General features: G+C 54.9%; 2 protein-coding genes across 6 annotated transcripts in view; both read left to right on the top strand.

Moving 5' to 3' along the window:
* Positions 1 to 11,598, top strand: part of WDR90 (WD repeat domain 90) — a 29,102-nt gene extending 17,504 nt beyond the window's left edge. For 3 of the 4 annotated variants that reach the window (XM_042828254.1, XM_042828255.1, XM_042828253.1), the window contains 15 exons: positions 133 to 233; positions 1,145 to 1,247; positions 1,721 to 1,842; positions 2,205 to 2,364; positions 3,895 to 4,085; positions 4,357 to 4,525; positions 4,892 to 5,003; positions 5,511 to 5,682; positions 6,246 to 6,368; positions 6,567 to 6,747; positions 7,175 to 7,305; positions 8,216 to 8,359; positions 9,563 to 9,682; positions 10,268 to 10,352; positions 11,441 to 11,598. In XM_042828254.1, coding sequence (XP_042684188.1) covers positions 133 to 233; positions 1,145 to 1,247; positions 1,721 to 1,842; positions 2,205 to 2,364; positions 3,895 to 4,085; positions 4,357 to 4,525; positions 4,892 to 5,003; positions 5,511 to 5,682; positions 6,246 to 6,368; positions 6,567 to 6,747; positions 7,175 to 7,305; positions 8,216 to 8,359; positions 9,563 to 9,682; positions 10,268 to 10,352; positions 11,441 to 11,598 — 2,072 coding nt within the window. Of the gene's footprint in view, positions 1 to 132; positions 234 to 1,144; positions 1,248 to 1,720; positions 1,843 to 2,204; positions 2,365 to 3,894; positions 4,086 to 4,356; positions 4,526 to 4,891; positions 5,004 to 5,510; positions 5,683 to 6,245; positions 6,369 to 6,566; positions 6,748 to 7,174; positions 7,306 to 8,215; positions 8,360 to 8,531; positions 9,188 to 9,562; positions 9,683 to 10,267; positions 10,353 to 11,440 lie in introns of those variants that run through there. The other variant, XM_042828256.1, reaches the window with a different exon arrangement.
* A 269-nt stretch (positions 11,599 to 11,867) lies between these two features.
* Positions 11,868 to 22,957, top strand: RHOT2 (ras homolog family member T2). 2 transcript variants are annotated; one of them, XM_042828259.1, is made up of 19 exons: positions 11,868 to 11,953; positions 12,150 to 12,208; positions 13,044 to 13,125; positions 13,250 to 13,293; positions 14,879 to 14,932; positions 15,258 to 15,310; positions 15,847 to 15,955; positions 16,390 to 16,491; positions 16,939 to 17,037; positions 17,153 to 17,261; positions 17,532 to 17,652; positions 18,458 to 18,542; positions 19,518 to 19,663; positions 19,767 to 19,867; positions 19,938 to 20,068; positions 20,475 to 20,555; positions 20,776 to 20,898; positions 21,128 to 21,330; positions 22,542 to 22,957. In XM_042828259.1, exons 1-19 carry the CDS (start codon positions 11,917 to 11,919, stop codon positions 22,657 to 22,659), a joined length of 1,857 nt encoding a protein of 618 aa, XP_042684193.1. In that variant the 5' UTR covers positions 11,868 to 11,916; the 3' UTR covers positions 22,660 to 22,957. The 2 variants fall into 2 exon arrangements, with proteins under 2 accessions (XP_042684193.1, XP_042684194.1); XM_042828260.1 differs by lacking the exon at positions 22,542 to 22,957 and adding an exon at positions 21,584 to 21,871.
* Positions 22,958 to 25,015: the final 2,058 nt, after the last annotated feature.

Below are 25,015 nucleotides of genomic sequence, written 5' to 3'. Positions count from 1 at the left end.
TGTGTATGCACACACACATCATCAGAACAGACAAGCCACAAGATAGCTGCTGATCCCAGACCATTCCCATGGGCAGCAGCATCACATAGGCAGCAGCATCACATAGGCACTGTTTTCTTCTTTGTACGGCAGAACCCAGAAAGGAGACCAGCAGTCCCCAGTCGCAGTGCTGCGTCCGCCCGGATTCCTACCGGCATTTCACTCCTCACTTTAAGGCCTCTGTGCTCCCCCAGGTGAGAACTGTGCTGGTTGCTGGGCCGGGGGAGGATGAGGCTTTTGGGGGCTGGGCAAGGTGGCTTTTCAGAGTTGTTACTGATTTTTGTTCTTTGGTGAAATGCACCCCCGGGTCTGATGTCCAAACAGAAACCCTTAACGTTAGTCCACCTCTCTCCTCTGCATGCAGCTCTTTCCAGACTAGCAAAAAGTGAGTCGCTCTCAATTCTGTTTTCTGTTCAGCAAATCTGCATAAATTTTGATTCAAAGGCAATGGGAATGGCATGTGCTATTGAAAGTGAAAGACAAGCGAGCAGTGGCGTGATTCATCACACACATATTTGCAAGCAGATGCATTGGCAAAGCAGGCTGGGGAAGGCAATCCATCGGGGGTAGCGAAGGTAGTTAAGGCACAGCTCTTGCTCTGTTAATAAACAGAGTGATAATAAAACAGAAACTTAACTCAGTCTTTCCCTAAGCTCTGCTGCTCACGGTGGGTGGGAGAACAGCTACGTTCATCTCGCATCCTTAGTTCCCTCCTCTGCCCCCCACCTGGTGGTGCTTTTTCCCTCACTGGTTCCTCTTCAAAGTGCATCAGCAGCTCAAAAGCCCACCAAACTCCTGCCCAGCAGGATTAGCAGCTGCTCATCAGATGGGGAACTGCTGCCAGCCTGTTTTGTGCCCTGTCTGAAAGCATCTGTTTCTGGCTGTGTCGGTGCAGTTTCTCTTTCATATGTATGCGTGCACATTCTTATCGATCCATTGATGGGCTGAATGTGAATTGTGTGAGCACTGGCATGAATTTGGGTGTTGTGTGTGTGAGTTTGATGCGTGTGCTTGCATGCATGCTTTTCTTATGTGTGTCCTGAATGCACCTGATCAAACTGTCCTCTCAGAGCTTACTGTAAGCCTGCGTCTATTTTTCTTGCAGAGTTTTTTATCTCCTCCAGCTGGCAACGAAGTCCTGAAGCTGAAAGCAGTAATTGGCTACAATGGAAATGGCAGAGGGAACATGGTGTGGGACCCGGACACAGGTATGTTGGGGAGGGTGCCCAGGGCTGGGAGCTGTGTGAGCTGTCAGTGTGCACACGCTGAGCTGAGGTCTATTACTCCAGCTGTTGGGTTGGGATCTTTAGCAGGTGGTTCTTCGTGCTGACAAAGCCCAGTAACACTTCTTTGCTGCTGGTGAAAGCAGATAGGGACAGCTTCAGGCTCTGGTAGTCAGATGGATAGAGGAGGGTGAGAGCTGCCAGAGAATCCATCTCAACTCCTTTCTCCAAGCTGGAGCAATGCCCAGCATCTTTGCTTTACTTAGGTTATGGGAAGTGAGATTTGCCCTGCTCCACACACAGCCTGTAGGAAGGATGCTGCAGAGGCTACGTAGAAGAGTCAGCTTTTACAAATTGCTTAAACAAAAATAATTTCCCTGGTCTGTGATGTGAGTTGCAGTGGGTGCTGTATGTGAAGCCTTTACAGGAAAACATCCCATCTGCTCATTCTCTGCTAGGTTTCTTCGCCTACACCTGTGGCTGCATCATCGTGGTTGAAGACCTGCACTCAGGATCACAGAATCACTGGCTTGCTCATGCAGAAGAGATCTCTACACTTGCTGTCAGCCACGATGCCCAGGTAGGAGAGGCTTCTGCTCGCCCAGGGCTGTTTGATCTGCATCACTTCAGGCTAGAGGAATATCACTGATTAAAATCCCATTTGTCTCATCTTCCTTCTGCATGGAGACCTGGGGTTGTGGGAATAAAACCAATGGGTTTTGAGCCTAGTTATTCTTTGTGCTGGCTTGGTGTGACGGCAGAGGCTGTTCCCTCCCTCTGGGTGATGCCACCATTCCCTGCTCCTGTCAGGTGATGGTTTTCTTGCAGAATTTCCCACATGCCAGCTGCATGACTTTAGTGGAGGTCTAACAGTTGCCAACACTAATGAAATGTTCTCTTATTACTTACCAAGGTCTCTATGACAACATATCATTCTGTTAGGCTCTGGCTTCTGCCTCGGGAAAGAGAGATGGAGACTCCCATTGTCAGATCTGCATCTGGAACACCCAGGATGGGATTTGTACAGCAAGTCTCTTCCACCACAAGACACAAGTCCAAGCCATGGCATACTCTCGGGATGACAGGTTCCTTGCTACCATTGGTGAGTACCCCTGTAACTGCTGGGTGTGGGTGCAGGAGTAGACATGGAATGGGCATCTGAGGGGAGGAAGTTGCTGTAAGTGGATGAAAGCTGTGAGCTGCAAACCAAGCTCACGGTTCTGACCAGCAGCTGCTGCTGGGTGGCTTTGGCACTGGAACTTCATTTCCCTGTGAAATTATCAGGGAGCCTAATAAACAGCACAGTGGATCATGCAGCTTGTAATCTCAGGTCCCCCTGGCAGTGACCGTGAGCCTGGGGATGCTCTGCAAGTGAGCAGCTGTCAGCGTTTTGTGGGGGAAAATGTGCCCTGTGTTTACCAGGCATGGGTGCTGGGCTTGCTCTCATTGCCCTGCAGGCTCGTTTTTCTTGAAGTTACAGCTTTTTTTCTGGCTGACTAGTCCTGGTTAAGGCCATGTAAATAGTTTGCAGTTACTATATATAGTATCCAAAGGGAAATGCCTTCTCCTGGCCTTCTTATTGTTGCTTAGCTGGAACTGCACAGAAGTATCCAGGCCTCACACTGTGAGCCTCCTGCCGGGCAGCGATGCCAGCACAAGATGGACACTCAAGCTGTCTGTTTTGTTTAGGCAGGGGACATTTAAAGGACAGATACACAATTAGTAAGTTCTAGTTTTGCAAGAGAGAGGACCTGTGGAGCAGGCAACACGTTCGTTTTGAGCTGGTGAGTCTGCCCTTGGAAAAAAAAGCAAGCCTTGCTCAAGTGAGAGCGCTCTGTGCTCTCTGCAGAGCAGCGTGGGAGAGGAGCCCTCCTTCTCCAGCTCTTTTCTGGGCTGCGGAGAAGGAAAAAGCTGAAAGTCTGCCCTGATTTGTGGAGCCTGGGAAAGGCTGATGAAGTACCTGCTGTGCAGGCTGAGAGCTGGGGGTGCTTACCATGCCATGGCTGCTGCCTCCTGCTGCCTGCCAGACGTGGTGGCTTCCATTAAGGTCAGTTCCCATCTCTGCATTGCTCTCAGCAATGGCACCCTCTGTTTCTCAGTTCAAAACTCTTAGTCCTGAGCTCATAGTGTCGCTGGAGGGCTTGTGTTGGGCATGTGCTGAGGTGTGCTAAGGATGCAGAAATAGCAGAAAGCCTGCTCTGTGTGCTGCAATCCCTACCAGGCCAGCATTGGCTGAGTCAGACATCGGCTGCAGACTGTGCTGTAGGTCCAGATGTGCTACAACCTCCAACACAAAATGTTGGGCCAGCTCTACTCATCCTCAGCTCGGATGCCAACCTATTACATCACGGAGCCTTCGCTGCCACAGAAGCACTTCTTGGCTTTTGCTGAGTATGCATGCAAAGAGATGTGCCTCTGCCTGAGACAACAGTGGCATGACATGAGATTGTGACGTGTGTGTTGGCTGATGGCCATCGTAAGGAAACACTCAGGCTGCAGAATTAGAATAATTGAATCATTTGAGTTGGAAGGGACCTTTAAAGGTCATCTAGTCCAACTCCTCTGCTGTAGGGACGCCTACAGCTCCATCAGGTTGGTTCCCTCCTTCTACTGTCTTTCATGTTCTACCTAGGGGACTACAATGATCAAACCATTGCTCTGTGGAGTACCTACACTTATGAACTCCTGTCATCGACTCGTATCTCCGAGCCAGTCCATGACATGGCTTTTAGTCCTTTTTCTCACAGAGAAATGGCCTGCGTGGGGAAGGGAGCACTTACGTTTTGGCTGCTGGAGCAGCACGGGGCTGACATCAATCTCAAGGTAAAATCTCAGTTTTATCATCTATTGAAATTTATGTTCTGTATTTCTGACGTCTTTTCCAAGCCCTGGTGAGAGAGATGGAGGCTCTGCCCCCACAGTTCTGCAAGAGCTGATGATCTCTCTTAGTGAGAGTGTGACGTTGGCCCTGAGTGGCTTTCAGTTGTATCTGATGCACAAGCTGAATGCATTGAAGGTGGGAGGAGGTGGTTTGCTTCCCTTTTAGCTAAGCAGCACGTTCCCTTTGACCTTTCTGCTTCGTGTGCCTTGGCAGGTTCATAGGGCCCCTGCACCTGAAGTGTTTGGGCCGGTGGAGCTGACATCCCTCTGCTATGGGGCTGACACCCTTCTTTACAGTGGGACCAACTCAGGCCAGGTGTGCGTGTGGGACACGGAGACCAACAGCTGCTTCATGATGTGGGAGGCTGATGAGGGCGAGATCGGTGGGTGCAAATATGGTGCTAAAGGACGTGGGGTAGTGGGCAAGTACTGGTGGTAGGTGGACAGTTGGACAGGGTGATCTTGGGGGTCTTTTCCAACCCTGGTGATTCTATGATTCTAAATGCCACCAATGTTAGGCTGTAAGCAGCACTGAGCTTGCCTGCCTCTCGTTTCAGCTGTGCCTGGAAAAATGGATTTTCCCTATTGGGTGGCAGTTGATCTGTGAGCCGGGTGTCAAAGCTGGGTGGGTCGGGGGGCTACTTCTGGGCTGTGAGAACAGCAGGTGTGCTGCCCAGTGAGTTGGTGGCTGAGAGCAGTGGGGTTTATTCATGGGTGGGTGGCCACGGGTGCTTCCATTTGCCTCCCAGGTGTGCTGGTGTGCCGCTGCAACAGGCTGGTGAGCGGCAGCAACGCGAAGCGCATCCGCCTGTGGGCAGTGGGGGCCACGCAGGAGCTGAGGCCGAAGGGGCCCAAGGCCAGGTAGGTGAGCTCCAGCATCTGCCCTGCTTGCACCCACCTCGTGCTGTGCTCCTCACGTGCTCTTCCCCTCATCTGGGGGCTGTGTCTGAAAGGTGGCTTTTCACAGATGCGTGAGCTCTGCCCACAGCCGTGCTGCTGCTCTTCATCCTTACCTTCCCTCCATCCCTTCACTCTTGACTCTTCCTGCATGGTCGTTTTTATTGGATTTTTGCTAACAGTTCAATCTTCTTGGTATTGGAAATGGGTGGAGTTTAAGTCAGTGGCTTGTAGAAGCTCCTTTAAAAGAATGAAAATATTACCTTTGTTTCCTCTTTATGCTACTGCATCCCCTGTTTTGCTTCTCTCCTATCAGCAATGATCTCTGTGCAGCACCAGGCACTGCAGCGTTCGGGTGCCCCACACTGAACAACTGCTTTCTAAATACTGTGCATACTACAAAATTGCATTTAAAGGAGGCAGTGTCTTCCAATAGTTGAGTGTTCCCTCTCGGATCTTCCCTTCCTCCAGACCTAGCTCAGTCCTGCTAGAACATGAGATCACCCTGGATGGGACGATAGTCAGCATGGCCTTCGATGACTCTTTAGAAATGGGGATTGTGGGCACCACAGCAGGAACACTGTGGTACATCAACTGGAAGGAGAGCACAAGCATCCGGCTCATCAGCGGCCACAAAAGCAAGGTTTGAGGGGCAGGGATGGTTGTGCTTTGCTACGTGGAGCAGCGGGTGTTCTGCATCATGCTTGTGCCCAAGGGGTTGTGCTCCAGGCATTCGCATGCTCAGCTGCTTCAGCCTCAGGTGTTTCTCAGCCTCAGCCTGTGAGGAGCTGTGGGTCTTTCTGCCGGAGTGGAAAATGCAGCTGGCTGAGTCACTGAGGTTTAATTGTGGAGTGCTGCAATGTGTGGAAGCAGCCTGGTTGCTGAACACCCGTAATGGAGAATTTTCTTTGCCTAAAACACGAAGATCTAAACTGGAAGATCTCAAGTGGTGGAAGATCTTTTACTCAGATTTATGTTGTGTAGTGCCTGGTTTAGCTTTGTGGTTAGGTTTAATGATTTCCATTGCAAGCCTGGCTGTCAGTCCCAGATTTCTTCTAAGCACAAAAATTAAACAACTCTCCTTCCTTTACATATGGGGCTTCATGTTTGGAGGAGTCCTGGGGAGCGGGAGGGGAAGAGGGGCTGATGTGCTGCAGGCTGTGTTATTTGTAGGGCTCCTGTTCCCCATCTCCCTCCTTGCTGCAGGTGACCGAGGTGTCCTTCAGTCCTGATGAGACTCTCTGTGCCACGTGTGGGGAAGATGGCAGCGTGAGGGTTTGGTCCCTCAGCAGAATGGAGCTGGTGGTACAGTTTCAAGTGCTGAACCAGGTAATCCTTTGTGGCACTTCAGTCTTTTTGTCTGGGTAGAGGATGCAGTCTGACTGTTTTGGACTGCAAGGACTGCTGTGTCCTCACAGACCAACCTGAAGCTGAAGAAATACTTGCAGGTGGAGCCTTAAGTGCATTTGCTGTGCACAGTCCTGCTGTCTGCACTGTCATCATCTCTCTTCCCTGGTTCCTTTGCAGAGTTGCCAGTGCCTGGCCTGGAAGCCTCACCCCAACGTTGCATGGGAAGCTGAGAGTCAGCATGTGGTGGCAGGATACAGTGATGGCACCATCCGTGTCTTCAGTATTTCCAGGACAGAGATGGAGCTGAAAATGCACCCCCATGCCACCGCACTGACAGCAATTGCCTACTCCACAGATGGTGAGATTGCTTGTTGTAACAGCAGGGATGTTGCCTGGGGAGCACAGCTCGCTTTTATCAGGGTTACCCAAGCACAGGTCTTGCCTCCAAAAACCTGCACAAAAAGCTGGGCCCAGGGAGAGCTCGTACCAATGGACTTTGGCAGACCTGTCAGTAGAGCACATGGTAAATGGGTTTTGGCAGATATATTGGCAGTGATACAAGCAAGTAGTTTGGATGCAGCAAATATTCCTTTTTGTCTTCCTGTTTACAAGCTGCTTTGGCTCTTGTTTGGATGTGATTTAGCGTGTGTCCCTGAAACATCTGATCTTACCCAGCTCTTTGTTCAGATGTTCCCAATCTTTCAGGTGTTTTGGGACTCTGCCGTCCCACGATATCAGACTCTTCTATAAGAATTATCCCGTTCTCTTCTCTCCTTTGACCACAGGAGAAATGATCTTATCAGGGGGCAAGGATGGAATCGTGGCTGTCAGCAGCCCTCGCACTGGAATGACCATCCGCATCCTTGCTGACCACAAAGGCTCTGCTATCACCGTCCTGCAGTGCATCAGGAAGCAGGTAAGACCTGCCTCTGTGTCCCAGCACCGTGTAGGAGTGAGGTCCCTGCGCTGTGGGAGGGAGCAGCAGCCTGGCTGGGTCAGTTGTCCCTCTCTTTTTAGGCCCAGCACCTCCAGTAACTTCTGTTGGCTTTTTTTTTTTTTTTTCAGGGATAGCTTCAGTGGAGAAAAGCCACTGCATTGCTCTCGGGTTGCCTGAGAGGGTGGGCAGACACTCTGTGCATGCACTATGGGCCCTCCAAGAGCAGCATCCCTTGAGGGCAGCCTGGGCTGGCCCATGCCCCCACTAACAGCCTTGATGCGATTTCCCCACTCCACTCCTTAGCAGCCTGGCTCTGTGTGTGTATCTGGCTCTTTGTGGGGTTGCTCTGTGAAGCCAGAAGGCTTGTTAGTCCAACAGTGGGGTGTTTTTAGCATCTTTTGTATTTCCCTCCATGGAGGGTCTCTTTGTCCTCTTTGTGACTTCCTGAGATGACAATAACTTTGCCTAAGCTCTCTGACTTTAAAATCTGCAGAAGGCTGCAAAGCTGTTTTTCCTGGTGGCTGTGGAATGAGGAGGTCTTCCTCTGCTTTAGGTGAAGAACACGTACTGTATCTGCAGTCTCCTAGGAGATGCTCAGATCAGGTGTCCAAGGGAAGAGATGTGTATCGTTCTGGCCAGGCACTCACTCCTCTTCTGCCAGGGCTTTCAGCCCAGAGCTTGCTGCTGGCTCTGCAATCACTGCTTCCTTGTCCTATTTTATTGTGATAAATGACTTTAAGCACTGCTCAGATGAGAGAATCCAGGAGATTAATCCCGGCATTAATCCCTTGTATTCCCATGAAGTCATGCCCTCTGCTAGTTCTTGCTAACAGCTTTCTTTAAAGCTTCTGCACTGCAAGAGCCGTGATGTTGCTTTTGTCTTCTGTAGTACCATGACTTTGGGGTGGAAGGAGCTGAGCTGTGGCTGGCTACCAGCTCAGACCGCCGGGTCAGCGTTTGGGCCTCCGACTGGCTGAAGGATAAGTGTGAGCTCCTCGACTGGCTTAGCTTCCCTGCTCCTGCCAGCCCCGAGGTGAGTGTTCTGCCCCCCCACTCACGTCCCTGTCTTGGCACCATGCAGCCCCAGTCCCTTCAGCACGCTCTCCCTGGCTGTAGATGGGATGCTGAAGCATCCTAACCCCATCCAAAGTCACGTGAAACCATCCTGTCAGCTCAGTCCAGTGTGTTTACATGTGTTGTTTCAGTCACCCAGGAGGGGAGGGATGCCTCGAGGCTTTGAGAAGGATGGGTGCAAACAGTGAGTCCGCTTAGCAAGGTGATTTTCATGGGTTCTGCTGCTCGTGGGATATCTTACTCGTGCACCTTTGAGGTGTTGACAGGCAGTGTGAGCTGCTTATGGTGCTCCTTAACCACTGGGAAGCACTGATTGTATGAGCAAGAAGAGAAAAAACTGCGTTCACACAGCTGATACTCCTGTGCTGTGTGAAACTGAGCACAGCCAGGAGCCAGCACAGGCAGTGTGCAGATGAGAGACCTAACGATGAGCATCCTGCTGATTGACACTGCCAATGAGCTGAATATCCTGAACCAGGAGCCCAGTGACTGTGAACAGAGCCAAATACTCCTGCTCCAGCCCTGAGTCTCCGTTACTTTGCAGAGCTGGCTGCAGACCAGTCAAAGTCAGGGATCTGAGCAGAATGATGTTGCTAGAAAACGGAGGGGTTCTGTATGGGACAGGATATTGGCCCCTTGTGTACCTGACATTGGCATGCAAGAGGAAGGTGGGCTTTTCTGATCCTCACCTGCTGCCCCCAGGCCCACGCACACTGCAGGCTGTTCCAGGTCTCCCCATGGTGAATTTGGGAAGGACTGATCTTGCATCCCATACTAACGATGTATCTTTTGGGCTCTATTTGCTTTGTGTTGAAACTAATCCATTAATCCAGCCCAACCTTCAAGCCCACGCAGGAATAATGTCATGGTGGAAATTCTGCCTGTTGGACTCTCGTGTGTCCTGCTTCCATGACAGTAAACAACGAGCTTCAGGTTTCCATGGCAGTGTGTGTTTGCTCCTTGTTTCTTTGCAGTGAGCAGGGCTGAGATGGCAATGAGAGAGGGAGAAAACAGCCTTTTTGTATCATATGAATTTTCTGGTGCTTGTACACCTACAGCCCAATGGCTGGTAACTGCTCCGTGCTCTCCTTTGCTCCCTGCCGTGTTGTGTTGGGCTGGAAAAGCTAGCCTCAGTTTGGTTCCTTTTGGTTTCCCCTGCCAGGGTCATGGCAGCCTGCCACCCAGCCTGGCTGCGTTCTGCCCTTGGGAGCATGGAACTTTGGTCTATGTTGGCTTTGGGATGCAGAAGGAAGCCCTGTTTTACAGCCTGCGCAAGAAACAGGTATTTGTACCCTCCCTGTGCATCGTGCCCAGGCAGCATGTGCTCTATTGCATGGCTTTGTTGAACGAGATGGGGGGGAGGCAGTGCTCCCCATCTCCCTCGAAGGGCCTGCAACATAAGGCAGGGGCTTGCAGATGAGCCCCTCTTTCTGCAGGGGGAGAGCTGGACCCCCTCTTGACCCAAATGACAGCTCCCACTGCAGTATCCACTCCTGCTAATAGGAGCTGCAAGTAATACAAGCTTTAGGTTTTGAAATTGGTTCAGCAAGCAGCTGGGCAGTGTGGCAGCTTTTCACTCAGAAACTCCAGCTCTGGCCCCAGGCCCCTGGGCAGGCTGCCAGTCACTGATGCTGCTTCTGGAGGGGAAGGTGTTTGCTTTTGGGAGCGCTAACAGTCTCTAAATTGTCATGTCACCTCTTGAAGGGGGGTGCCTTTGGCAGGTTTTTGAGCCTGGAGAGAGGTTGTGCATCTGTCAGCCTCCCCACGGAGGAGGAGCCCTTTACCCTCCTGAAGGTGTCACTTAGGCAGCTGTTTTGCTGCCTGCTCAGTTCTGAGATGTTGCTGTGCTTCTCTTGCTGGAGCACAGGTCGTTGAGAAGATCTCCCTGCCATACTTTGCCACGTCCCTGAGCCTGTCTCCTGCAGCACGCTTCATGGCTGTCGGCTTCAGCGGTGAGTACCAGCCAGTGCTGTGGGCTCTGCTCGTCCCCCCAGGTGTGTCATCCCAGGAACAACAGCCCTGGGAGGGAAGTATCTGCCCTGCTCCAGGGCAGGGTAGAGTGTGTCAGGCAGGGAAAAAACATAGAAGTGGTAAGGTTGGAAAAGAACACTCAGATCATCTACTCCAACTGCCCACTTCCCTCAGTGCCACATCCCCAGGGTTCTGGAACACCTCCATCACTGAGCAGCAGTGCCACTGTAGCATTGCTCTTTCTGAGCAGAAATGTTTCCTAACATTCAGAATGGCCTGGGTTGGAAAAGACCTCAAGGATCACGAATCTCCAAACCTCCCTGCCACATGCAGGGCCACCAGCCTCCCCATTTCATACCAGCCCAGGCTGCCCAGGGCCCCATCCAACCTGGCCTTGAACACCTCCAGGGATGGACGGGGCATCCACAGCCTCTCTGGGCAGCTGTTCCAGCACCTCACCACTCTCACAGCAAAGAACTTCCCCTGACATCCAACCTCAGTCCTGCCTCTTTCAACTTCAAACCATTTCCCCTTGTCCTGCTGTTATCCACCCTTTTCAGGAGCTGACTCCCCTCCTGTCTGTAGGCTCCCTTTAGGTACTGCAGGCTGCAATGAGGTCACCCCCAGCCTTCTTTGCTCCATGCTGAACAAGCCCAGCTCCCTCAGCCTGTCTTTGCAGTGGAGGTGCTGCAGCCCCTGATCATCTCTGTGGCTCCCCTGCACCCTCTCCAACAGCTCCCCGTCTTGCTTGGCCTGGGGGCTCCAGCCCTGGACGCAGTGCTGCAGACGGGGCCTCACAAGAGCAGAGCAGAGAGGGACGCTCACCTCCCTGTCCCTGCTGCCCACCCCTCTGCTGATGCAGCCCACGATCCCGTTTGCTTTCCCAGCTGTCATCACACACTGCTGCCTCACGTTCGGCTTTTCAGCCATCAGGACCCCCAGCTCCTTTTCTGGAGGGGGCTGCTGGCTTCCTTTCAGGAGCTGTAGAGGAGCAGTAATATCTCTTGAGCCTTCTCCAAATGAACCACCCCCCACCCTCAGGCTCTGACCCCAGCGTGTCTCCCCACAGAGCGGCTCCTCCGGCTGCAGCGCTGCCCTGCCGGCCTCCCCCAGGACTACGCCGCTCACGACGACGCCGTCCACCTCTGTCGCTTCGCTCCCGCCGGCCGCCGCTTGCTGACGGCCTCGCACAGCGCGGTTCTCGTCTGGGAGCTGCTGGGCGCCTGAGGCGGGGTGGCCTCGTTGCGGGCCGGGCTGCGGCTGTACGCCAGGCCCCGGCTCAGCCCCCCAGCTAGGCCGCAGGCCCTGCGGCGGGTCGTGGGACGCTCCGGGACTGCTGTGCTGTGCTGTGCTGTTTATTTATGACGCGATTTGTTGCTCTATTTTTATGGGGGGTAATAAAAAAAGACGAAACGCGAGGGTAATACCTCCGACCGGCGGGGGGCGCTGTGCTGGTAGCGCCGCTCTATCCCCCACCACTGGCTGGTTGCCACCGGAAGCGGCACTGGCGGCGGCGGCGACCCCGGGAGCGGCGGCGGTGCCGCCATGAAGCGGGACGTGCGGATCCTGCTGCTGGGGGAGGGTAAGGGCGGACAGCGGTGCCGGGGGGGGAGGAGAGGCCGGGCCGCTGCGGTCCCCGCGGTGCTGAGGCCGGTGGCAGCGGTTTCTCGCCGCGGTGTGGGCCTCCCTTGGGCCCTGCGGCGTCGGGCCGGGAACGGCCGCTGAGGCCGGGTGTGTGCGGCTCCGTGCGGCGCCAATGTTTCCCCTTTCTTTCCTAGCCCAGGTGGGGAAGACGTCCCTGATCATGGCTCTGGTGGGAGAGGAGTTCCCCGAGGAGGTGAGCGCGGAGCTGCAGGGCGGCGCTGGCACCGCTGTGTCCGGCTGCGGCCCCAGGCGTTTGGAGGCGGAGCGGTGCTTTCTCCGTGCCCCCACCCATGCGGCGTCTCCGTTTGAGTGCTGTTCCTCTGGGGCCTCGTTCCCTGCTGCTCCCTCGGGGGCTTTGCAGCCTCATCGCAGTACCGCAACAGAGCCCATGGAAGGGGCCGGGCCACGCCTGCCTTCCTGCGTGGCTGGAGCAGGGCCTGGCACTCTGAGCAGGGCTGTCACTGTGGTCTCCAGCCTGCCTACACGTGCCCCTCTGGGCCTCTGGCTGTGTGGCTTGCCGTCCCATCCCAGCTTGGATGAAGAAGGGGCACTGTACTGCTCCACCAGCAGCCTGCCTGCAGGCAGATAGTGCTCACTGGGAAGCATAAGCTTGCAGGGGAGCAACTGGTTTCCAGCACCTTTCTGTGTTTCACAGCAAAGCCCAGGCAATCAGCTTAGCCTGTCTCCAGCTGCCAGGAGGTCAGGCTGGAGCTAGGGGAGCACTTGAGGGCTTAGTGTGGGGGTGGCAGCTCTGATTTTTTTTTTAAGTGCTGCTTTCATGACGGGACACAGGGCTGTGTCTCCAGGCAGTGCTCAGGGCTGAGAGGCCATCAGATTTCATTGTGTGAGGAGCAGGCAATAGCACACATCAGCCTGCTGCAGCTCTCAGCAGGCAGGGAAGCAATCTGCGGGCAGGAGTCACCCTTCCTGGGCATGAGCTACATTGATGAGTGCCTCATCTCCCATCCTCACCATTGCTTGGTCTGACTGGCTGCTTCATGCAGCAGAACAGAGTGCCTGCTTTGTAGGTGCCACCTCGTGCAGAAGAGATCACGATCCCGGCTGATGTCACACCTGAGAAGGTCCCCACTCACATTGTAGACTACTCAGGTGAGACTGTCTTGTTCCCTGCTGGCCTCTCTTCTCCTTGCATACCTGCAGCAAGCAGGAAGGGTGCTGCCCGTACTGCAGCAGCCATTGACAGTGGGTGGTGACAGTTCTTCTCCCTTTCCAGAGACAGAGCAGACTGAGGATGAGCTACAAGAGGAGATTGCTAAGGTGAGCGGGGCTGGATGGGGCATCGCAGGGCAGAAGGCTGCACTGCCATGAGCCTGCCCATGACATGTGACTGCTCTCTCTTTCCATTAACCACCCAGAGATGTGCAGGCAGTTGGTTATCTGCGGATTAACGCTAGCAGTTTGTTTAGCACTTTGTTTAATCCTTCTCTGTGTTGTAAGCTGTTACAGGGCTTGTCCTCGCCTTCTGGAGAGCCACCAGAAGGTGAGCAGAGGGGGGCAGCTCCCTCCTGACCAGTAGGTAGAGGAGGCTGCTGAGCACGTGGTGTGCTTCCAGTCCTGGGATGTTCCCAGGAGGTGGAGGGGAGCAGCAGTTGTTGATGAGACCCTCTGCTCCCTGCTTGAGGTCCCTGTGGCTGTCTGATAAAGCAGTGACACAGAGGTGGTGTTTTGGGAGATGGAGCCCTGGGGCATATTGGCCAGGGAGGAGAAAGAATCCATCCAACTGGCCCTGCTGCTTTCCTTCACTTTGGGATTAATTTTGGCTCCTTCAAGAGGAGGGTGTCTTGATAGTATGTAACAAAGCCCTCTCCCCCCCTGTGCATCTCACAGCAAAACTTCTGCATTGTTCCACCTTGGCATCTAACAGCTGAGGAGGTGGGCCATGGGCACTGGGCTCCTGCTCCCTCTGCCCAGACAGGAGGAATGTCCTGAGATGCTTAAAACAGCTCCAGAAAATCCTGCCTAAACCCTTGTGCATCCCTGGGATTAGCACTAAACTCTCCCCTGAAAGGGCCAGTGATCCCTTCTGTCTGCTTGAAAGAAATCGTCAGTGTCAGTGCTGTCTGTGCAGGGCTGGGAGGGGGAGGTCAGCAGCTGCCAAACTGTGTGTGTGGAAGTGGGGGAGTTGAGGGGTCAAGTGCAGGGAGGGGAAGGAGTGGTTCCCATGCACAACCAAATGGAGAAGGGGACCCTGGCTGCCTGGCACAGGGCTGGCACCCCAAGAGCATCACTTGGGAGAGCATGGCGTGGTGATGGCTGTGCTGGTGGCTGTGGGATGAGGCCTGAAGCAGAGAGAAGTGAGGCTGTGCTCCCGGCATCCCACTGCAGAGCTGGGGTTGGGCAGCAGCGAGGCGTTGTGGTCAAAGGGCTCCTCTGCCTTTGCCCTGCCTTTAGGCTTGGGCTGAGCAGCTCTGTGTGCTGCCACCACCCTGCCTGGTTTGGTATGGCTGTTGTGTGGCTGGCATGGCCACACGTGTGCCCTTCCTCTTCTATGGAGGCTTTACATGCAGGGAGGAGCAGGGGTGGGAGCTGCCATGTGCTTTCTGCCGATGTGGGGAAGGAAAACATCTATGCTGTGCCAAGAGCTGAGAAGGGAGATTCTGCATGCTGGCACAAAACAGCTGAGGTTATAGCTGATGTTGTCCAGTTCCCAGCAAGCCTGCAGGCAGCATGTGCGTTGTGTTTTTGTGGGTACTGCTCATGCATTCTAAACCACAGCTGCTGGGTGTTAGTGCATGCGCAGTGGCAGCATTTGGGGCTGGAGCTGCCTGAGCTTGGAAGGCTTCCCTGCCATTGTGAGAGCACCAGGACTTTTTCTCACTCCTTTTCTGCTTCTCTCTTGCAGGCCAATGTGGTCTGTGTGGTGTATGATGTCACCAAGGAAGCCACGATTGAGAAGGTAACGTGTCCCCTTTGGGAGCCTTGAAATGCCCCCAGCCCTCCAGAGCTTTTGGGGTTTGGGACTCCTGCAAGCAGAGACAGGCTGAACACAGCCTGGGCTTGCTCCCACGCTGGCAATTGTCCGTCTGTGCTGGAGGCAACAGGCCTGTCACATCTTTCTGCTGGCATACAGCATCCCTGGGTTTGCTCTGCCTGCTGGTGCGGGGGAATGCTGGGGAGCAGATGGCTGCAGGGCCCTGCTGACAGCCACGCTGTGTGCACTGGGAGCTGCCTCTCCCTCCCCAGTCTGCTCTCACAGGTCCTTCTCTGTGCTTGCCTTGCAGATTCGCGCAAAATGGATCCCCATGGTGAACGGGGGAGCTGAAAAGGGTGCCAGGTACTGCGGGCAGAACTGGGAGATTGCAGGGCCCTCACTGCCTTTGTTGCCTGTGGAGGTTGCTCAGATTGAGCCAGCTGTGCAACCAGTGGTTAGACCACTTGCAGCAGAAGAATGTGGGGGCTTTTCTCCCTTGTGGGTCTAGCTGAGTCAGAGGGTCACAGGAGAAGGCTTTCCCCCTCCCCCCACCTTCATGTCTCACTGGCAAGGCAAGAAGAGGGAGGCTGCTAAGGGAGGATGGCAGCACAGAAGCCATAGGCTGCATGTGGGTCGCTTAGACAGAAGGCTGCTGCGTTGGATTAAAAGCTCCTGAACATATTGCTGCTGGGTGAAAGCGTAAGCAGGATCAGGCAGTCTGTTTCTCCAGATGGATGCTCCCAGCTGTAGGAAGCAGGAAAGCTGTTCTGGACCTTGCAGAGGAAGGCAGGGAGGCTCCCTGGGCGGCTGTGCAGCAACGTGTGCAGCTGGAGCCCAGCTGAGGCTGGTGGAGGGGTGGCCCCACTCGTGCTCTCTGACCCACCATCTTTCTCCCCCAGGATCCCCATTATTTTAGTTGGAAACAAGTCTGACCTGCAGATGGGGAGCTCCATGGAAGTCATCCTGCCCATCATGAACCAGTTCTCGGAGATTGAGACCTGTGTGGAGGTGAGGGACCTGAGTGTTTATGAAAAGCCTCTGTGAGGGGTAGGAGCACGTGACTCTTGGCCAGGGGAGCCTTCATGTTTTGGGGGATCTGCCCCACTAGTGTTGCTCTGCAGAATGACCTCAGCCTGAGCCTCAAGGGCCTGTGCTTTATGCTTTCTGTGCTTTGCTTTCCACACATAGAGTGGGTTTTGGTGTCTGCCCTGTCTAGCTGTAAACAGTGCTGGAACTGCACACAGCCCATGTAGGCTCTGAGGCACAGCAGAGCCTGAGTGTGTGCAGGAGGATTCCACTTTGTTTTCTTCCTGATGCTGGACAGAGATTGCTCTGTGCTTTCATGCATTATTTCATGGCTTGGAGAGCTCCTGTCAACCTCCTCCCCACTGTCACAAGCCCGTTGCCCACTCATAGCATTGTGTCTTCCTTTGAACCCACAGTGCTCTGCCAAGAACCTCAAGAACATCTCTGAGCTCTTTTACTACGCCCAGAAAGCTGTGCTGCATCCCACTGCACCCCTCTATGACCCGGAAGAGAAGCAGGTAGGAATCTGCTCACTGCTCCTGGAGGTGTCTCTGCCCATCACACCTGTGGGGTCACAGAGTTCCAGACTGGTGCTGTGCCTTTTACCCCTGGGAAGGATGTGGAGAATTTGTGCCAAAGTAGCAAGAAGGGGAAAGCAGTTACCCCTGGGGGGAGCCAACAGAGGAGGAAAGAGTTCTCCCTGTTAAGTGCAGCCAGATGAGAGTACACTGACCAGAGATATCTGCAGGAGCCCTCGTGCTCCAGACTGTGTGGTGGGAGGAGTCCAAGGGAAACCTTCCCTGTGGGCCGTCATGCTTCTGACCTCCAGCTTCAGCATGGCTGTGGTGCTGGCCTACCTGAGCCACGCTCCCATTGCAGGAAGGGCTTTGGGGTTTAGGAGGCAGAGGAAAGAGCCACACCGAATGCAGTGCCCTGGTTTTGTTACTATGGTTGGTCCCTTGCAGCTGAGACCTGCGTGTTCACGAGCGCTGACCCGGATTTTCAACCTCTCAGACCAAGATAATAACCAGATCCTCAGCGATGATGAACTCAACTACTTTCAGGTAGGGTTGGTGTGGAGCTGCAGTATCTCCCGGTCCTTCTTGGATGCTGGTGAGACAGAGGGTTTCTGCTGTCCATGTGCTGGCTCACAATGACCTCCTGTCTCTTGGGAGGTAGAAGTCCTGCTTTGGAAACCCTCTGGCTCCCCAGGCCTTGGAGGATGTGAAGATGGTTGTGTGGAAGAACACCACGGACGGAGTGCAGGACAACGGCCTGACGTTAAATGGTAACAGCACGGGGACTGTCTGCTCCTTCACTGCAAGGAGTGGATGGATCCACCTCCTTCAGCATCTTGCAGAGGGGCCCTGTCACCAGGCTGAGCCTCCTGGATCTCGATCCAGGCCTAATGAAGCAAACTTGAGCCTGCTATGGCTATGTGAAGCTTTCTGTCCAAGCGTGGTTTTTCCGGTGAACGCGTACTCCTGAGACAAAGATCCCTGAGGCTGAATCCCAGTCTGGCCCCTGTTGTCTGAGCTGCTTGATCTCTCCCCCACAGGCTTCCTCTTCCTCAACACGCTCTTCATCCAGAGGGGCCGCCATGAGACCACATGGACTATCCTTCGCCGCTTTGGCTACGATGACGAGCTGGAGCTGACAGATGATTACCTGTACCCACAGTGCGTATCCTGGCGTGGAGTGGGGCTGGCAGGGTGTGACAACCCCGTGGTGTACAACTCAGTACCCTGACTTCTGCATTGCTCGGCTGAGGTTGAATCTGCACCCTGAGCTTACGGCTGTGTTCACGCTCCTCACCTTTCCCTATGGTCACGAGCTGGGAACAGGGGGTTGGCAATAATGTGAAGGCCTTGAAGTTGTTAACTGTGCTGTTGGCTGTGACGTAGGTGGGCAAAGAACAGAGCGATGAAGGCTTGTCCCTGACTTGCCTTGACATCAACAAGGGACTTTTGAAGGCTGTTCTGGTCTCTGCCTGAGCCGAGCTGTCAGGAGCCGTGAGCAGTCAGCATAGCCTTCCTGGCTGATTCTATAGCTGCTGTCTCTTCTCTGCTCCCTGCCACCCTGGAGGTGGTGATCTGGCAGTAATGAAAGGCTTTGGCTGTGAGCTGCCTCATCTTCTCCCCAGAGAGCAGGCAGTGGTGGAAGACAGCAGGGCCCATGCTGATGGAAAGCACCGTGTCTAGAGCTGTGCCCTTCTGCAGCCCTGAGTGTGAGGCTAAGCAAAGCTCCCAATCTGGGAGGTGGTGCAGATGTATTGAGGGGAGCCTGCTCCACACGCTCAGCACCTTCTCCCTAAAGCCAGGGAACAGCCAGGCCTAGGGACAGCCACTGGCCACGGGCAGGGAGGGACTGTGGAGCCCTGTGCTCTGGCTGAGACGTGGCTTTGCAGAGGACCTGCTGACACACTGCCCTTCGTTCAGGGAGCGAGGAGGTGCTGGAGCTGCTCACTTGGGTCTCTCCTGGCAGGTTCCGCCTGCCTCCTGGCTGCTCCACGGAGCTCAACCACCTGGGCTACCAGTTCCTGCAGCGGCTCTTCGAGAAGCATGACAAGGTGTGCAGGGCGCCGTGTAGCTTCTTGCTGAGGCTTGGGTGGTGGCAGTGAGCTGCAGGTACCTCACTGTGGCTGCACATCGGGGCCGTGGGACTGGGGTCACCCCCCTTGACCAAAGAGCAGGTGGTAAAGTGTGGGCCTTTGGGATCTGAGCTGGTGTCAGCCGTGCAGTGTGACCGTCTGTGGCGCACAGGGTGATAGGGAAAGTGATCAGAGCTGCTGGTCTGCAACCACAAACTAAGCAGAAGTGTCCACGCAGCTGGCAGCCCCGTGGAAGGGGTGCTGGGCTGCAGAGAGGGAATGAAAGCAACTAATTTGTGCCGTGCTCTGGCTCTTTGGAGAGCGAGGGAAGGGCCTGTCTTGGATGTGCATGCATCTGATCTAATTATTTACATGTTGGTATGCATCTGGGGTATGGTGGCCCCATGGGAGCTGCAGCACTGAGTCGAAACATGTCTCTGTGTGCCCAGATGCCAGCAGATCCTCTGTGGTGTGGCCCTGTGGCATGCCTACCCTGAAGCTGCTATGTTGGCGTGTGGTTGTTTGGAGGGCTCACCGACTGCTTGCAGACCTCAGGCTGCTTTCCCTGCAGCACAGGCCTGCAGCATGGCAGGACCAGCAACTCAGGGCTGCAGGGTGCATGTGAACAGGTCCTTCCCAGTGGCAGAGCTGGTGGTGGCTCCAGTTTTAGTCACAGAACAGAATCCCCTCTGGCAGTGCCTGTTAGTTGTACAGTGATGAGTGTCCCTGGGGTTCAGGCTCTTTGTGCAGTCACGCAGCTGTGGCCTCGCTTGCAATTGATGTCTGCTATTGAAAGGATCCCTGTGTCATTCTGCAGCAGGAAATGAGTTGGCTTCAGTGTGCCAGAACCCCTAGAGAGGGGTCCCTGACAGCACTTGATGTGACTGTAGAGAGCTGCTGTGTGCATGTAGCCTGTGTCCTTCCTCAGCTGCTGACTCCCACTTGTTTTGGCAGGACCAGGATGGAGCCCTCTGTCCTGCAGAGCTGCAGAACTTCTTCAGTGTCTTCCCCTGCATGCCCTGGGGCCCTGAGCTCTACAACACGGTATGCACCACTGATAAAGGCCTGCTTTCCCTGCATGGATTTCTCTGCCAGTGGACGTAAGCTCAGTCCCTCTCCCACGTTGTTAATCCTGTCACGTAGTGCTTGCTGACCTTGTCAGCATCCCCCTGACCAGCTTCCCAATGCTCTCTGTCTCTCCAGCCTCGTAGCCTACCTGGATGTGCAGCACTGCCTGGAGTGCCTCGGCTACCTGGGCTACCCCATCCTGTCGGAGCAGGACTCCCAGACTCAGGCCCTCACAGGTACAGCAGTGCTCTCACCTCCTGAAGTTTGGTGTTCCTCCTCGCACTCACCTGCCCTTACTTTTGCCAGTGACCAGGGAGAAGAGGATTGACTTGGAGAAAGGCCAGACCCAGAGAAACGTCTTCCTATGCAAGGTGCTGGGAGCCAGGGGCGCAGGCAAGTCTGCCTTCCTGCAGGCCTTCCTCGGCAGGAGCCTCGTGGTGAGTGGCTGCTCCCCTCTCTGGTGGAGCAGGAGGCAGAGCGTGAGGCTGCTGAGCAATCTGCTGTGTGCCAGCACCTTCCTGCCCTGGCCAGGGCCGGCGTCCCAGCGCAGGGCTTTGTACCACCCCTCTACGCTGTGGCTCTTGCCCCTTTAATTTGCGTAAGGCTGTGGGTCCCCTCCCTCTGCTTGTCCCAAGGATTCTGAGAGGCTGTTTCTTTCCTGATCTGACCAAGGTGATGCTGGTTTTTCCCTGCTCATTGCTAACGGCCCTTGTCTCGTGGCAGACTCTGGCTGGCTTTCAAGGGCAGTGGCTGTTAGACCGCAGGGATCAGAGCAGCGTGAAGTGTTCTCCCTCCCCTAAGCACTCTCCCTGCTGTCTGAGACGGTGTTTTCATCCATGGCAGGTCCAGAGGGAGGACCCAGGAGAGCCATCTCTCTACACGATCAATACCGTGCAGGTCAACGGCCAGGAAAAGTACCTCATAGTAAGTGTGGGAGAGGGGGGCATTGCTGCTACGTCTGCCTGGCCGCAGCCGCAGGCAGCAGGGCTGGGCTGTGTCCACCCGTATCACACCATCATAGCACCCCTGTGCTGTGCTGTGCCCATGGCTGTGTTACACTGCATCATCTGTGTGTCGATGTGAGACTCGGCTCCATCTCCTCACGGCAGTGCTGTGCCCCCTGTCCCTTCCTTTCCTGCTCCAGCTGCACGAGGTCAGTGCTGAGATGCAGTTCACAAAGGCGTCGGACGCAGCCTGCGACGTTGCCTGCTTGATCTATGACCTGAGTGACCCCAAATCCTTCAGTTACTGTGCCAGTATTTATAAGGTGAGTGCAGGCACCCTGGGAGGCATCGGCCTTTTGAGTGGCAGCCCTGCATTTCCCAGGAGGGTGCAGGAGCAGCCTTGCCCTGCCCACGCCTCCAGGAAGCGCTGCTGCCTGCCCAGCCCTCCTGCCTTGGTCCCCTCTTGGCTGGGGAGCCCTTGTGATTCCCTCCCTGGAGATCCATAGGGCAGTGGCCAGTTATTCACCCTTTGCCTTCTTCCTCTGCCTGCAGCAACACTACATGGACAGCCAGATCCCCTGCGTTTTTGTGGCCTCCAAGGCAGACCTGCCAGAAGCAAGCCAGCAGCCCGGGCTGTCCCCAGCTGAGTTCTGCTACAAGCACTGCCTCCCACCACCATTCCTCTTCTCCTGCCACAGCCAGGGCCCGCCCAGCACTGCTGTCTACACCAAGCTGGCCACTGCTGCCACATTCCCGTTAGTATCCGTGCCACGCAGGGGGCTGTTGGCTGGGAGCTGAGGGCAGGAAGCTGCAGTTTCCCCACCCTGCATTCCATGTGGTTTCTCCCGAGCTCTTGGTATCATCTGCTTATGTGATTAATGGGAACAAAAGGGCCGCTTTTTTCCCCCGATATGAGAGGGCGAAGGGACTCAAGTGTCTTCTGCCTCATGCAGCCCTCTGGCAGATTTATTGGATAAGCTCTGATGGCAGGATCTTTGTTTTTTGAAGGCTGAGATAAAAAAGTGCTGAAAGGTGAGTAGCCAGCCTAGTGTGCCAGCGCCTGCAGGGAGGAGGAGGTGGCTGTTTTCTCCTGATCAGCAGCAGCAAAGAGATCAGAGGAGCAGGACCTCAGGATGCTTTGGGAAGGAGCTGCTCCTGAAGGGGGCTGGGCAGCACGGTGGGGGCTCTGCCCTTTCCAGGAGAGCACGTGGGTGCGTTGGAGGACAGGATGGGATTACCAGTGAGTGGTTTTCCCTTTAGCTTTTTCAATAAACAACTTTATTTTTAGAGCCAACGCTCTTTTTTTTTTTTTTTCTTTTTTTTTTCTCTGCAGTATTAAAATTTAAATATTCTTTATATATCTTAGGGTATTTGGTATAAATAAATAACAGCGTAACGGAGGGCCGGGGATTGGCTCTTCTCCTCCCCATTTAGTGGAGAATGAATAATGGATACGTCTTTTCTCCTCGTCGAGGAGCTCAGTGATGCAGGGCAGCACGTGTTTAGGAAGGGAGTGTGCACGATCAGAGGGCACAGGGCCCTTCCCTCCCTGTCCCCAGCTCAGTACCGTGGCTGCTGCTGATTTTCTCACCCCTGTGCCAGCATTGCTGCACCCGCTTCTGGGGCTCTCTGCACTTGGAGCTGTAAAAGCAGCCTGACCTAGAAAGGAAGATGAGTACCTCCTTGCTGGTACTAATTATTTAGATGTTGGTGTGCTATTTCAGGGCTGTGGGAGGGTGAAGGCTGCCTCCCTTCCACCAGCCATCGTCGGGTTTGATGGTGATGCCGCGTGGCGGGCGCTCGGTGTGCGGGGCCGGGAGCCTCGCGGTGCTCAGTGCTGCACCAGCACCTTTGGATGGGGTTTGTTCCCTGGAGCTGAGCTGTGCCATCCTGAGAGCTGTCAGGCTCGTTTGGACACCTGTCTCCTTTCACATCACTCACCCATCTTTTCTCTCTTCCCTTGCAGCCACCTGAATGCTGTGGAGCTGGGAGCTGCGTCCTTCTGGCTCCGGGTGGCCCTGGGGGCTGCAGTCACTGCCCTGGTGGGCTTCACGCTGTACCGCGTGCTGGCCAAGAACAAGTGAGAGCTGCTCTGCGCCCCGTCCTTCCTGTGCCACCAGCTCCCTGTCCTGAACCATGCCCCATGAGGGCCCGCTGCTCCCTGGTGGGAAATCCTCCTCCCCCAGCCTCAATTGCAGGATCAGAGAAGCCAGAGTTCCCAGCACCAGCAGGATCGATCCTTAGCACCAGCCAGCCTCGCCCCACTGGTCCCCAGGCACCTTGCCTGTGTGGCAGCTGGGGGGCTCCTCCCTGGAAGCCAAAGGGATCACTCCCTTCTTTTATTCTGTTAATGATTTTTTAACGTTTGTTTTTATGTTCAAACACGAGCGTTTATCTGTCCATGGGCTGGGCACATCCCTTCTGCAGGGTGATGCTCCTGGAGCTGTGAGGGCCTCCAGCAGTGCCAGCACTGAGGCTGTCAGGATTTCTGCCTGCTGCAGCAGTGCTGGGCAGCTTCGGCCCCATAAGGCACACTCCCATCCTGAGTCCCTGTTTCCCAATACCACCCCATCTGGATTTTGGCCCATCTGCCCTCCTCTCCTACCTGCTCGTGCGTCCCTTCCCTCTCCTCCACAACCAGTATTCCCAGTGCCAGAGAGCACTACATGGGCTGAGGATGCCCTTGCCTGGCAGTGCCATCATGTGGTCCTTGTCCTGCCGTTCCCTCTGCGGGTCCCTACCAGAGCAGGAGGCTCTGAGCATCGCACCTCCTGGTACAACTGGAAGCTGTTTTCCCTCCATGCCCACCTCCAGCCAGTTGGCATTTCAGCCAGCATGAGTTTGGGGCTGCTCCTGTTCTCAGCATCTCAAAGAATGATACCAGCCTGTGCTGTCCCTGGGAGCTCCACACTCTACTGCCCCGGGCTCCCAACCCATTTCTGCTGTGCCAGGGGGTTTCTAGTGAAATAAGTGACACTAGCTCTTAGGCTGCACTCAGGGTAGGCTTATTTACAGGCAGCTCGGGGCAGCACTGAGGGACAGCCCGCTGCTTCTGTGTCCCTTTGTCTATTTCAACTTGTACTGTGGCCTGGGGCCAGCGAGGAGTTGGAGAAGCCACCATTTGTGGGTAGCATCCTGCCATGCTGTCCCCATCCCAGCAGTGGCACTGTCCCTAACGCTGGCTCTGTCCGGAGCTGCTTTTGCCAGCCTGGGGTTCTCCACTGCTACCCACCCACAGGGCCGTGTCCTTGGGCTTTTCATCCCTGTTCTGTCCTGCTGCCTGCCTGGAGTGTGTCTGTGGGGCAGAGCCCTGGAGCACAGGGATGTCCCTGCGCCCTGCATTGCTCCAGGCCTGGCACAGCTGTGCTGTTTTAGTTTTGTTCTCTACAATGAAATAAATTTTTACTCACCTTCCGTTCACAGCCCGTGTCTCTGTGCTGTCCTTGCTCTGGTTGGGGTCCCCACAGCAGGGAGGAGTCCTGAGGGCTGTCCACCCATCTGGGGAAAATTATGGGGATTTGGGGTGCAAACAGAAGCCTGGTTTCTGGATGAGGCCCTGGCCCTGCTTTCCAGCACTCAGCACTGTGCCACCTCCCTTCCTGCTCCCGTTTCCCAGTGGCAGCTTTTCCCTCGCCCATTTCTGTCTCTGCAGGCTCCATCACAGGCTCTGGATACCAGGAACGCGGTCTCAGTGCAGGAAAGGGATTTTCCCTGTACCTCTCCAGGGTCTTACAGCGGCCCCAGGGATGGCTAAACCCCACAGAGCATCTCTCCCATGGGATGTGGTCCCGGGGAGCTGCTGCCTGTGCTCAGGGGCTGGATGGGGGCAGATACAAGGGATCCTTTCAGGGCAGAGCAGGGTCCCCAGGGTGGGAGGGTATGGAGATGGATCATCTGGCAGGCAGCTGGGCCAGATGCAGCATCTACCCAGCGCTGGGATGCTGGAATCCATACTGGGATGCAGATACTTGCACCTGGATGCAGGTTCCTGGACAATGCTACAGATCCTGATACTGGAATTCACATGCTCATACCAGGACGTTCGTTCTAGTGCTGGGATGCACAAACCAGGATGCACATACCTGTACTGAGATGCAGGTTTCAATACCAGGGTGCAAATTCCTGTAGAAAAATGTACGTAGCCATACTGGGATGCTGGTAACATGCTGGGATGGACACTCTCACACTGGGATGCACAACCTGTACTGGGATGCACATACCTGTACCTGTACCAGCACCAGGATGCTGGTATCCATGCTGCAATGCTGATACCCACACTGGGATGCTGGTACCCATATTGGGATGCTGGTACACATGCTGGGATGCTGGTACCCATATTGGGATGCTGGTACATGTACTGGGATGCTGGTACCCATGCTGGAATGCTGGTACACATGCTGGGATGCTGGTACCCATATTGGGATGCTTGGTACCCATATT

Source organism: Centrocercus urophasianus, unplaced genomic scaffold (genome assembly GCF_019232065.1).
Source record: "Centrocercus urophasianus isolate 14NV4802_14NV808 unplaced genomic scaffold, USGS_Curo_1.0 seq_29, whole genome shotgun sequence".
Classification (NCBI taxonomy): domain Eukaryota; kingdom Metazoa; phylum Chordata; class Aves; order Galliformes; family Phasianidae; genus Centrocercus; species Centrocercus urophasianus.
Note: the sequence above shows the minus strand (reverse complement) of the source record. Positions and strands in the feature narration are given on the sequence as shown.

Bases quoted from the DNA above. Each gene is read 5' to 3' on its own strand.
- RHOT2 (XM_042828259.1), top strand. From the start codon at position 11,917: ATGAAGCGGGACGTGCGGATCCTGCTGCTGGGGGAGG. The intron at 14,933-15,257 runs GTAACGTGTCCC...CTTGCCTTGCAG, and splicing joins AGGAAGCCACGATTGAGAAG to ATTCGCGCAAAATGGATCCC. The intron at 18,543-19,517 runs GTGTGCAGGGCG...TTGTTTTGGCAG, and splicing joins TCTTCGAGAAGCATGACAAG to GACCAGGATGGAGCCCTCTG.